We start from the raw sequence: 14,360 nt of genomic DNA, 5'->3' as shown, positions 1-14,360 counted from the left end.
AAATGTATCTAAATTAAAGGCCTTTTTCTCCCATTCAAATATTTAAAACTATGCCAGTTTCAAACAAAAACATCTGAATGGAATATTCAAATATCATTCTTATAATAGAAATAATTGACCAAATATTGCAACATTTCCAATTATTTTTATACAAAGTATAATTATGTACATAGAGTTATTAGTAGAACTCTCAGTTTTCCTTCAATGAACAGAAACTTTCCAAATTAAATAAAACTTAATAAACAATCACAAACATTGTTTTAAAAGAAAATTGAATCTTATCAGATTTATCATTTCACACTAAAAGCCTTTAAATAGTTCAGTTCATTCTGAATCAACCTGCACACAAAAAAAAGAGAGGAATGACCTTAAGTTAAAATTTTAATAATGCATACTTTTATTACACATTTATAATAGGTACACCTACTAACAAACTTTACACAGCATGCTTTACAATACACAGAGCTGCTGAACTTATCAATCTATAAGCCTCCCTATTATTTGTATATCAACTCAAATGCATATTTTGTGAATTTATAACACCAGAATTACAGCATGAAAGGGAACTGAATTAATACAACCTACTCAAAAATTGTGAAAATAAATGAAAGGATTCTAACAAAATATGCTAAAATTTTTGTAATGAAAAAATACCCTAAAAGTCATAAAACATGCAAAAAAATCAATGGTACTATTATACAGGCACATATTATGATACAGAGATACACGCATTTCAAGTAAAAAACTTTACATAATCTTGTGATTACAAAAACTGCTTTTTTTTATTATTTTTTTAATCTCTCGAACCTTATTCTCAGAATAGGAAAACAGGTGCAATGGTACACTCTGTTGTTCTGCATATGTAGAAGCGTGTCAAATTTTAAAATATCTTCTAACAATTGCAAGTTGTCACACAGAATCATCTAAAATGGGAAAATAAAAAAATAAAAAAGTGAAAAACATTCCATTGAGAATTATTAGGAAATGAATCTGATGATATGTTTCCAAAGGAAAATTATGAAAAAATGCAAATTAAATAATCAAACAAATAAATTTAGAAAATTCAAATATAATAGTTTGTTCTAATAATAGTATTATAAAAGATTTTTCAGATAACATTTCTCATAAAAAATAATCTTACCCACCTACATACATAAGATCTAATGGCCCAAGAGATAGCATCCAAGCATATATTTTCATAATTGTACAAATGCTCAAATGGCAAAGAATTATATATTATGCTATCTGAGTCAATGAACATAATTCTTAAAAGGATTACAAAGTCAACTTTTTTATACATTTTCTGATTAAGTAAGTCAAATTTAATAATATTCTAAGATCATTAAAAATTGTATTCAAAAAAATTTTTCACCAAAAAAAAATTCTACACTTTTGGAACTAAAGCTGGTCAAATCATGAAACTTCAAAATTGCTATTTTAGACCATTTCAATGATTGCCTCAAGAAAGATATACCAATCAACACATTGTGTTTTTTCAATTATTTATGGACTTAAAAATAATTAAATAATAGCTTCAAGACTTGATAACGGTTTTGTCATTGGAGAATGAAACTTATGTTTAAAACTTTTTAGGTTCCATATTTGTTTAAATATACTTTTGATGTTTATTTAAATAAACTTGGAACTTTTTATGTTTAGCTTATTGAGATTATTTCATAAAAAATAACTAATATGATTAGGGGAATTATGAAATCTTTTTTTCTATTTAGTAAAACCTTTATTTAGTCAAGTATATAAAATAAAAAATTTCATGTCACTTATTCTTCTAGATGGAGGTATATACCTATATTTAACAAATTAAGAGAAGGCATCTGCTTATAAATTTAAGGAATAAATTAAGACAGAACAGTTGAAATATGATTATGGTTAATTTTCAGTCAACAAACAAAATTATAATATTATAAAACTAGGATATGTATATACTAATTAACTGAAATGTTTTTTTATATAATACCTACAGTTTTTGTTTTAACAATGCATCATCATTTAAATTATACATCCGCAAAGCATTTTATATTTTTATAGATTCCACATACTTTTTGTTTTTGAATTTTAACTTTTATAAATAAATAAAAATTATTGATTTATTTAATAAATAATAATGCATGTGCAGCTCATGGATAAAAAGGTTCATTCTTGGCAATTTCAATAGAGAATTCAATTTCAAAAAAAATCTAAATGCAAACATAGAAAATCAAATAATGACAACCAAAGATAAATATTGCTATAATTAATTTTACTACAAAATTAAAAGTTTAAGAGTACAACATACATTTTTATCCAGATGAGCTTATAAGTTATTTTTCAAAAATTTTGCAACTAAAAATAAAGTAAAATTTGTGGACTAGAAAAATAATTCAAATATGTAACTCAGCAGTCTTTTCAGGGTGGAATTAATCATCAATTCAAAAAAATAAGTAAATTTTTCTTCATAAATTACTTAGCCGCTCTGAAGGGAATAAGAAAAACATATATCCACATATTGTTCTTTTTATTTCTAACAAAAATTTGAGTTTTAAAATGGAAGTTAATTTCCATTAATGGAAGTTGGAATTTTACGTTTGATGTGGATGTGGATGTAGTATAATTTTAGCAGTTATGTAGCCCAAAGAAAGATTTTTTTTTAATGAACTTCAATTATTTTAACACATGAAGCATAAGAGAAACAAAGACAGTATGCATAGGCAAGAAGACAAGAGCAAAAATTGTAACAATTTTACTCTTTAGTGGTTTTATTACGAGATTCCAATAGGGATTTATTTAACATGTTTTGACTCAGGCAAAGGAATCTTAGATATCTTTGAAACACATGCATAGGCACCAGGCACTTTTATCCCTTTGCTCGTGGTTGGGGGGGGGGGATGAAAAAGAAATTTTTTTAGAGTGAGTGTTGGCAATAATTAAATAAAAAAGTGGAATTTGGATTAGGAAATAGGAGAAAATTCTAGAATAAAGTAGTATGACTAATTTAAGATAAAAAAATTAGGAAATTAATTAAGAACTAAATCAAATTAAATAATAAATACATTCACTGCAATAACTTAATAAGAAACATTAACATACAGCAAACTGACCTAATAAGACCAGGATAAAAGCCTTTTCACTCAATGGTTTACAAATAGGTACAATATATTTTAGAGCCTTATAATATAAAGGATATTATGAAAATTAATTAATTATTACAAGATAGTGATGGATACAGAATTCATAACTCAATTAACTACTTAACACCATTGTGTCCATATATCATATGTTTATTGAATTATTGCAGATCAAACTTATAAGTTAAAATTAAATCGTTCAAAAAAGTTAAAATACAATCTAAAAACTATATATAATGCACAAATACCTCAAATACACTATTAATTAAATTAGTAAAAACAGTATGTTTTTCAAAATGGATTGCATCAGTTATTTAAATAATAGAGAAAACAAAATAATTAAACGGCTAAAAGATCAAATGACGTGGATATAAATCCTTACCACATGATGTAAATTTAAAATGAAAATTATGGAATTGCATTAATTAATGAAAATTCAAATTAGAGAAGAGACAAATTAAAAGTATGTGAAAATTTATATATTTCATTTTGACAGACACCAATAGGTTACCCAACAAATAAATAGGAACTGAACCATATAAAATTAATGATTTTATTAATCTTCAATAAATTTATGTACTCTGAAAAAAATAATTAATCATGTTATACTTTACTATTGTATAAAATATACTTAAATATTTATCTAATTACTATTAACAAGGTTTCAGCTATAAGAATTCATAAAAATTATCCCAATTGATAATAAAATGATATACTAAATGTTTTTTATATTAATCAGAATATTTTAAGGTTTTTTTATGATTTGTTAAAGAATAATTCAAATTCTAAATAGATATCTATTTTTATTTTAAGACTCTAGAACTTTTAATGATAGAATAATCTGATTTTTCCTTTATTTACATATATACAAAAAAAATTAAGATACTTTTGTTTGCACTAAGGAATTAAATGTTTAGCTGGTTTATTATAACAAAAATTCTGAATTCTAACAATAATCGGAAACCCATAAGCAAAATATAGAAAACCAGCTTCTTCCATTTATGACCCCCTAAAAAATCTGAAATTTCAGCACAATTTCAGCAATGTAACACACACAAAAAAAATAAACTTCTTATAAAAGGTTATTTCATATAACAGTATCAGCTGTGCAGCTTTTCATAACACATTTGATGTCTAAATTTATTGTTGGAGAGCAAGATGCGCAAGTCCAATGAGCACCCAAGAATTTCATACATTTTATTTTACCAATAATGATAACCTAATGCAATGTAATTCTAGAGTTATTACTTTGCTTTAAAATATATTAACTCAAGCTCAGAAACATTACACGAACAACTGCGTGATTATTTAAAAAAAAACTATTTTTAAAAATTAGAATGACATTCCTTTATTTAACTCAGCTTTAGCCATTAAAAAAACTTTCCCATATTGAAAACCTATAATAAAGCACAAAAGTAAACCTTTTACACTCACTTTTTACTAAGTTAAATTTACAGTAAAAAGTTACTTAATAACTTGAAAAATAAAATGATTTTAATAATAACTTGAAAAAAAAATCAATGTTTCTAAAAGTGTATTATTCAAAGCTTCAAAAAGTAATATATTCAATGTAATATATATAATTACAACTTGACCAAATAAACACCAATGAAAATCTCATATTTGATAGGAATTTTATTAGAATTGTAATTGGAAATAAGAAGGAAAAAAAAAGTAAAAAATGCTAAGTACATACCATGATACCACCATCTAGTCTTCTTAGGATTTTTACTACATGTCTTTACATACAAAGTATTATCTGGAGGCCGTTTCTGCAAAAAGTCAAATTATAATACATTTTACAACATGTCAGTATATTTAATTATTACAATATATTAAATTAGAAAAATCTGCAAAACAAAACATGGAAAAATACTTTTATAAAAACACAAAGTTTAATTTCTGCATGTGTGTGTGTGTGTGTGTGTGTGTGTGTGTGTGCATGCTTTTGATTAGAGTTTTATATCAATACAAGAATCTAAGTCAGATGCAAGTATAGAAAATTGTGAATGGAAAGTCTTTAATCCATGGAGGTGTTATGCAATAAATACTAAATGCTACAAAACAAAATAAAACAAGAATGACTTTTGAAAATCAGTGATGGAAAAGATCTTTTAATAGCTAAATTAATATTACAAATATTTAACATTTGTAAGAAGTTGCAATGTGAATAATTCTTCTACAAAGAAAACTATAAAGTCTTATCTATTCTAACATTTATATTAGGATGGTTCAAGAAGTTTTAAGATTTGTAGATATTTAATAAAGGTTTTTAATTAATAATAATTTATTAAAATAATGCAACCTAGATTTTTTTTTAAATGTTTAAAGTGTTATTTTTAAAGCTAAGAATAAAATAAATATATTGAAAATTTTATTCATGTACCTTTTAAGTGAAAAAAAATTGGGATACTAAAATACTATGCTTTTTATTCTAGAATATATATAACTAAAAATTGAAACAAAAGAAAAAGAAATAATTAAAAAATATTTTCACTCTACTTTTTATTCAATGATTTTTTTAATTCAAAAAGTGAGCTACAATATAGTATCACTTTTAAATTCATGCATTACCTTGGAATGACTAAAAGAAAACAACAAAAACATAAAAAGCAATAAATAATACTTATTCCCCCCCAAAAAAAAAATTATATTTATATAAATGAAAACAGCACTGTTACTGATAACATAAGATCTAAATTTATTTTCAAAATCAAATAAATCATGAATAAAAATTCTATAACAATAGCCTTAAAAACAATTTTGCACCCAAATTTTATTTAGCTTTTTTATGAAGAAAACAAAATGAAGTAAGTTGAAATATTAATAAAATTCTACATTAATTCTATGCGATTACAACATATTGCTATCATCTCATTAGCAATTTAAAAAAAGAGAGGGATTCAATTATTTTCAAAAAAATGAGGAAAGGATTAAAAATGCAGCACAATATTTGAAAAAAAAATTAATATTCCTAAAACCCTATGAATATTTTCATAACATAAAACAGACTTTTAAAACTTATAATTTTTCTATTTAACAATTTGTGACTGAAGACATTGCTTTATTGTTTTTCAATCAAAGTAAACTGATTTTTCTAAAGTTTAAAAAAGCATCACAAAAAAGTTCAACAAGCATTATCAAAAAATAATGAAAAAATGCTAAATTATTCTGCAAAATGTTGATTTAGCTCAACAGATACCATATAAAAACAGATAAATTGTGGACTAAACTAATTTTGCACTGATGTAAGTAAAACACTTGAATGCAAGATTAATAAGTAGATAAGTTTATCTCTGAATATATCAATTTCAAATCCCTCCACTCCATCTATTTACCAAGTAGATAAGTTTATCTCTGAATGTATCATTTCAAATCCCCCCCCCCTCTTCCTCTATATACCACTGTATCTTCTTATAAATTCTCTAAAAAATATTTTATATTCTTATTTAATAATTTCATCAATTTGGTCCAACAATTTTTTATCATATATTTAATTATTATCAAGCAAATTTCATATGTTACACAGATGTAAAACCAAATTAATATATATCATATGAAATTAATAAACTTATGATAATACTCAAATAAGCATTTGTGCATAGGTGAAAGAAGTTTTTATAATGTGATCAAAATCTTTTTTTTTTATTGCCATGTAACTTAAAACAGTATTTAATATGTAATGAATTTATTTCCCAGTTTATTAGTGTTTCGTAGCATAGTATTTTTCAAAAACACAGTAGAAAATAATGAGTTTCTGATACTCATCTATACATCAAAATAAAAATTTATAGTAATTATGCAACTTCTCAGCAATAAAAAAGATCATAAAATAAAAGTGCATATATAAATGTGAACCATCAAAGTTATAATTATACTCTGCCTAGAAGCAAAATAATTTCAAGTAACAGTGACACACATTGTCAAATTTCTGTGAAAAGAAAATTTAATGTAAGATTCATAAATTCAGTAATCTATAATTGCTTGATAAAGAAATGCAAGATACTCTAAATTATAAGAAAGTTAATCAAAAAAATATTATTATCATCCATTCTAAAAAAGTGAAAAATATATCCAAATCAGGTACAAGAATGAACAAGAAAAAAAATTGTTATACACATCCATGTAATTCACAGCTCTAATAAAAACAAATAAATTGCTTCAAATCAATTACACCAATAACATGGTCAAAATGTAATAAACTCAATTAAGCTAATCAATAATTTAATAATAGAATAAAAACATATATAGCATTTTATGGGAGTCCATCATTTAAATAACAAGCTCTGTACACTTTGGAGGCACTTAAATGTTATGTAATTATATTATCACTATTATCAAAACAGCCATAACAAGCAATTTAACTACTATGTAGAAATAAATGTTTGAAAATAAAAATGTTTTATATAAATGTTCTAAAATAATATGAGCTGAAACAAGTATTTAAAATGTAATTTCAAATAAATGCATCCTCCAAATTATATCACTGTATTTAATATATCAGAAATAGAAAGCCCCAAAGTAATAATGATAAAATATAGTGTTGTGTAGACAAACAAATAAAATACTTCACTGAATAATTTAATAACACAAAACTGATAAAAATTCAGGTGATCATTATAGAATTCATAATAACGCATTGGCTTATTCAGCATTAATTCTGTATACATATATTATCAGTATACTGGTAGAATTTGGGTTCTTATTGTACAATTTATATGAATTTTATTTAAAAAATAAAATGCTTAAATAAAAATTAAACAGCTATGCAAAGTAATAAAAATATATATATATACTTATTAAATAAAATTTACTTTTTCTTTGCAACTAGAAAGCATGGAAACTATACTCAGGCACACTGACTGCACTGACAATGCAGGAGACCAGTCTTCAGTTAAAATGGATAAACATATGTGCCCATTGCTATACACATGGGGATGTACTGGAATGTTTGGGCCTATGAAAGTCACCTGCACAAAAACAGAAACCTTTAAAAATTCCCCTTTTTATGTCTACTAGTAGAAAAGAACATGAAAAAATTATGGATGGCACTTATTTTTATTTAAACATTTTATTTTAATATCTAAACAAAATTCTGTATATAAAAGTGAACTCATAACTATTTTCAGTACATAAAAATTTCAATTATTACATAAGAAATTAGAGATAAAAAAATAAAAGTGGAATGCTTCAAGTACATTTAATATTAATTTTTTTAGCTAACTTAGTTAACTCTAAACAAGATATATTTCATTTTAAATTTACTTATCTTACTAGCAATTTAACTAGGATTTTTTTTATATACTAATAGTCTTTCTAATATATACTCTAATGGTATATAGCCATAATATCAGTGTGAAAAAAATCTATTTTATGTTGCTGAACATAAAACCTTAAATATGGTAATCACTATAAGCTACAATTCTCAATTACAGATTTTTTTTTTTTTTTTTTTTTTTTTTTTAAATCTCTAACAGTTTCAATGCAGTATAAATTAGAATAAAATATTCTAAGACATAGAATAGCACATTTAAAAAAAATAATTAAATATAGGAGTTAAAGGACTAGGGATTATTAATCAAATTTCATTACTTAAATTCCATTTGTTATTTGTAATAATAGTTTATTGATATTTGTTTCCATAAATTTTGAAATAATTTTGAATCTTGAATTTAGTTTATACATTTCTTAGAGAAGTAGACTGATGTTTAAAAAAATTTTTACAGTATACAGATTTATTTACAGCAGATTTCTAAAAAATATTTTATTTTATTAAAACACATCTTGGTGATAACATAGAACAATATTCAATGAAAAAATTTTTTAAAAATTGATTCCAATAATTCACTGCTGCTTTAATATATATATATATATATATATATATATATATATATATATATATAATGTTTTGAGCTATACTAATCTGATACAATAACTAAAACTTTTATTATGAATAGAAGACAAAAAAACTAATTTAATAGATAAATAAATAAAAAGGGCTGTGCATATTGACTTTGCTGAACACATACCTCAGGTGAATCAAATGGATACTTCGTAGTGAATTTAAATAATAACTGAAATTTTTCACCCTCATATAATGTACCTACAGCTCCTTCCATGTCAACAGTCCATCTAATAACAATATATATCATTAGTATTTGTTCTCTACTACTAAAATACATTATAAAAATCAGTCAAAAATATTTTTTTTTCAAAAAACTTATATTATGACATAGTTAATATAAAAAAATTAGTTTAATATAATTAGTTGAAATTTGGATAAATTCATAAACTTAAAACATCAAGCAAAAAAAAAAAAAAAATCCAGATACAAATTTTCTTAAATAGTTACAAAGAACACAAAACTATAAAATTAATTTCATAAACGGATTTTAAAGTTCAACAAATAACAGTGTCCATTAACAACTATATAACAAAAATTGTCATAAATTTTTAGATATCTTGTGTCAAACTAAATATTTATAAAGTAACTTTTCAGTACATTCAAATGTATGAAAAACAGAAGCCATTTAAATTTCTTTCAATGCATCCAGAGAAACCTTACAATTCTCATTCTTCACTGCTTTCAAAGTGACGTAAAAGAAAATTGATTTTTTCCCCCCTCCTTTCTACTTGGGTTGAAAATAACTATAGTTTCATTGAAATTTTAAAATAAACATTCATAAATCTTTAAGAATACAATCAAATGACAAACATATTTAGGGAAAGAAAGGACACAGTAGAAGGAAGGAAAAAAATATTGTTGGTTATTTAAATCTAATTAACGCTAAAGAAAATACATTATTTCATTGTCTACTTACTTCAAGAAATAAAACTACATTTCATCATTTTGTAGAACATTTTTTTAACCATATAAAAATTTATAAACTTGGAAACTTCATACTAATAAAATATTTTCCCATCTCACCATTTTCAATGCATATACTGCAAACTTTAACTCCTTGATGAACTTAAATTTATAGTAGAAATACTTCTACATCCGTTTTTAACATTAATTTGCCTTTTTACAGATTAACTTGAGTGATTAGAGACTAATGTATAAAAAATGATTGATCTATATAGTAATGTCACTTTATTTTCCCATACATTAAAAAAATATTTTACTACTAAAAATTAAACAAATCAGCAAAGAATTTCACAACTGTCAACTTAGTAAGTTCATACAAAAATATGACCAAAATATACCAAATTCAATTGATTTTTGATAATAAAATACAAAAAGGAATCAAATGAATACAAACTAAAATAACCACTAAGTCTATTTGTTCTTTGTAAAAATATAGGATATTATAGAATAAAGTAAATATGCATGAGGTAAAAATTATTTCCTTATTTCTTTTCATTGATTTAAGTTTGGATAAAACAATAGTTTTTCAATTTAATTTGTACCACAGACAAAAGATGAAAATATTCAATACTAATGTATTTTTATTTCCTTTTTTAAAATATAAAATTCCCTTTTTCCTAATCCATATAAGACAAAAATTCTTTTTAAAAAATCACTGGGTAAAAAAAAATATATCCCCATCAAACAATTTGAAAATTTTATTGAATTTGTTTACAATTACATACTGAGTTAAGGAAGGTCCAATATTTTCAGGGTTTACTCTTACACCAGGGGGTGGCTCCTTCTGTATAGCCATCAATTCCTTCTGCAGTCTCTTCTAAAAATAAGAATAATCAATCTTTTGGACAAATTCAGCAAAATTGTTATCTATAACAAAATAAGCTAGATCTACCTTACAACACTATAAAACCAAAATTAAATTTCTAATTTTATTTTATTCTATAGATGAATTAAAGAAAGACAAGAATCAATAATGACTAACTTACTTAATTTATTGCCAGTAACATAATAGAAAAATAAGTAAATGCTTTGTTTTCATCCCCCCCCCTGTCCTTTCTTTTTAAAAAATCAAGCAGGAAATTCGAAGAATTTCATCATAAATTCAAACACCAGATGATGATTTATTAATTATTTATATTCTTAAATACTATGCAGCAAAACAAAATATTCCTGGTCAGTTAATACTAGTAATATGTATCCTATCCATTATTTTAACAATGATTAAAATAAATCTTAGCAAACATTAAAAAAATATTTTTTTTTAAAGTTTAACATATAGTTTATTAAAATATTTACTAGATATAAGAATTACAATCAGACATTCCAAGAATTAAGGGAAAAGAAAATCAGTTTCATCTAAATCAATAACAGAAACATGGCAATCTGACTTGCCACAGAAAAATTAAGCTAACATGTAAACTATCAACTCCTTTAACTTCTTTTCTCGCATGTTCTTAGCAATATGCTGGTAAAAAAAATTTTTTTTTAATCTATCCCCCTGAAAAGCTTTTTAAAGATTTCAAACTTATAATATATAGAGAGGAAAAGCAGTTTCCATTAACTGAACCCTCCCTAAAAATTGCCAAATCCTAGATACATATCACCAAATCTTAGCCATAGCCTAATAATAGTGAATATAGGCATAAAAACAGAATATCACTTCTTAATTAACAAAATTGAAAACCATTACTTTTTCCCTCCTGACTAATATCTGTAATCACTGCATCAGTCCAATGCCATATGATTATAAGAATTGGTCTAGATTCATACTATTATAAATGGTAGTTAAATTAAAAATCACAGCCTCTGCACTAAAAAGTTCTTGGAAGACTCCCAAACTCAATTCAAAATCTCAAATTTGATGAACTAAAAAAAATTTATAAAACAGTATGTTAATTAAACATGCACTAATTCATTTAGAAAGCATTAAGAAATATTAAATAACTTTTTCAAAAAAACATTAATTTTTGATAAATGAAAACTGCACAAACAATGTTTATTTATATTTAAGCTCTTCACAGTAATTTTATATTTTTTTCAACAAAAAAAATTTCATTACATAAATTTAAAAAAATAAGATTTAAACCATATAAATACACAAATAAGAAATATCTTAATATAAGCATACTTCCAAGGAAAATATTTAGAAATTTACAATGATATATAGGCTAGACAGACAAAAAAAAAAAAAAAAAAAAAAAAAGGACACAGTTCACTTGACAAATTATAACAATTTGCTACCAGTGATCTTTACTGCATATCTGATGATATTAATCATCTTAACGTTTACTAGTTAAATATCAAACAACAATTACTCATACATCTTTTTTTATTTATATGATATTGAATAATGTAGGAACTTTAAACATTCAGTTATTTACAAAGATATTAGTTACATACATTCAATTATAAAAATTTTGCTATATATATTCAGTAATTTACAAAAAAAATCTATACTCAATGTAATCAATTCCTGCATCACATCACAAAAACTTTCTTTGGTGTTGACCTCAGCTGAACTGCAGTGGTCATATATTTTTGTCCCCTTACATCAGTTACCTGTCCTTTTATAGCCTTTTTCCTTCATGAAAGATTTTAAACTGTAGTGGCAGAAAGTTTGTTTACTCTTGTCAATCATCTGGGTAGATGTCACACTGTTCTGAATTTAAATATATATGAAATTTAACCAGTTACCATTTTAAAAATTTAACTTGGATAGCAGAACTAGAACTAAACCAGTACCAGAACTAAAATTTAACCTGATATTTATGCTCAGATAAACTGTTGTGTTTCTATCTATTTAAAACATTATATATTTTTTAAAAAAATTAAGTTAAACATAAACTACACTAATTTAGATTTACATTTTTATTTTTTTTAATATATGCAAAAATTATTCAAGTGCCTTTATATACAAAAACATAAAATACAAAAAAATCGTTAAAATATTCAAAGGCATAACTTAAAAAATAATCATAATTAATGCTATGTATCCACATGCACAAAAATTAAAAGTTAACTTAGCATTTTATTCTCTCATTGTTGTAATTTGAACATGACTGAAAATTTCCAGTAAAAAAAAAATTGTTAATTTTTATTTTGTCTATCAATTCTAGTCATTAAAGAATTCATTTAATATAAGTAACTAAGAAAATCAGTTTCCATATGGTCAAAAAAAATTCAAAAATTTACAGAAAACTTTTTAATAATGTAAAAATAATTTTAAAAATACATGTTTGGTTTTTTAGTACTTTGGGAAAAAAAATCCAAAAATACGATCCAGCTAACAATCAATTATAATATCATACAGGCATCATATTTTGAAAAGTCAGCACTACTTTATCCATCAAAAATTTGTAAGTTTCTTAACATTTCAATGCAACAATTTGGCATGTCTGTAATGATCACAGAAAATATCTTAAAAAAAAAAAAAAAAAAAAAAAAAACCTGCGTTCTTTCCCTTTTTTTTTATTTTTGACAAAAACACTGCGCCGTATTAAAATAAAAAAGTAAACAAAGACACACTATAAAGTAAGTGATGAATTCAATCAATAATTTGGTTTTATTACCCTCGTTTTATTAGCAATCTTATATATATAAACTATGCTAAATAAAAACTGAAACAAAAGCACTTTTTAAAAAAATTATGTCCACATTATAGATATAAAAAGAAGAGTTTTCTTACATGCATCGACGCCATCTTCTAGATAATATGTAAAATCCTATTCAATTACTGGATAATTTAATTCGCATCAATCTATGAAATTTGGAAAATTCAAAGGATTTTAAGGGCAATTTTAACATTTCAACAGTTCGAAACTAAGTATTTCCAGCATTCAGATCAGACAACCTAAATATCAAACAAAATTTAGCATTCTTTGCACGTGCGTTGCCAATCAAAAACAATCTAATACAGTAACACAACTTATGGCAAGCATTTGGATTGAAAAACAACTTTACAAGCTTCCAGCATAAAGAATTTAGATACTTAAGTATTTTGAAACGTCATTAGTCGCTTCTAGTAATTATTTAATCGTATTCTAAATGTTATATAATAAATCTGAAAATCCTTTCAAAACAGAAGGAGGAAAACATCTTGTATGAAACAAGAGCTTTGTTTATATTTACATTTGAACCGGTGAATTGCTAGCGACTGACTATTGTAAAGGTAGGATAATCATAAAATTTCACTAAAATTAAATTTAATGTCTATTAGTTTTTATGATATGTCTAACTCGGTTAAAAAACGCAAATGTTCGTTGTGAGGACTAAAATAATAGCAATTTTGATATGTTTTGCTATTAATATTTTATTAATTTCTTCGTATTATAAAAAAGGAAAACTTAGAATAAAGACGTGTGAAAAATGTC

The 14,360-nt window shown here is 24.2% G+C and overlaps 1 protein-coding gene across 2 annotated transcripts; it reads right to left on the bottom strand.

Annotated features, from left to right (window-relative positions):
- LOC129971162 (ubiquitin-conjugating enzyme E2 W-like) lies at positions 1-13,891 on the bottom strand. 2 transcript variants are annotated; one of them, XM_056084677.1, is made up of 7 exons: positions 13,676-13,891; positions 11,681-11,856; positions 10,716-10,807; positions 9,152-9,254; positions 7,937-8,092; positions 4,819-4,894; positions 1-923 (listed from the first exon to the last, which is right to left on the bottom strand). In XM_056084677.1, exons 3-7 carry the CDS (start codon positions 10,784-10,786, stop codon positions 910-912), a joined length of 420 nt encoding a protein of 139 aa, XP_055940652.1. In that variant the 5' UTR covers positions 10,787-10,807; positions 11,681-11,856; positions 13,676-13,891; the 3' UTR covers positions 1-909. The 2 variants fall into 2 exon arrangements, with proteins under 2 accessions (XP_055940652.1, XP_055940651.1); XM_056084676.1 differs by lacking the exon at positions 11,681-11,856 and having other exon boundaries at positions 2-923; positions 13,676-13,890.
- Positions 13,892-14,360: the final 469 nt, after the last annotated feature.

This window comes from Argiope bruennichi, chromosome 6 (assembly GCF_947563725.1).
Source record: "Argiope bruennichi chromosome 6, qqArgBrue1.1, whole genome shotgun sequence".
Taxonomy (NCBI): Eukaryota; Metazoa; Arthropoda; class Arachnida; order Araneae; family Araneidae; genus Argiope; species Argiope bruennichi.
Note: the sequence above shows the minus strand (reverse complement) of the source record. Positions and strands in the feature narration are given on the sequence as shown.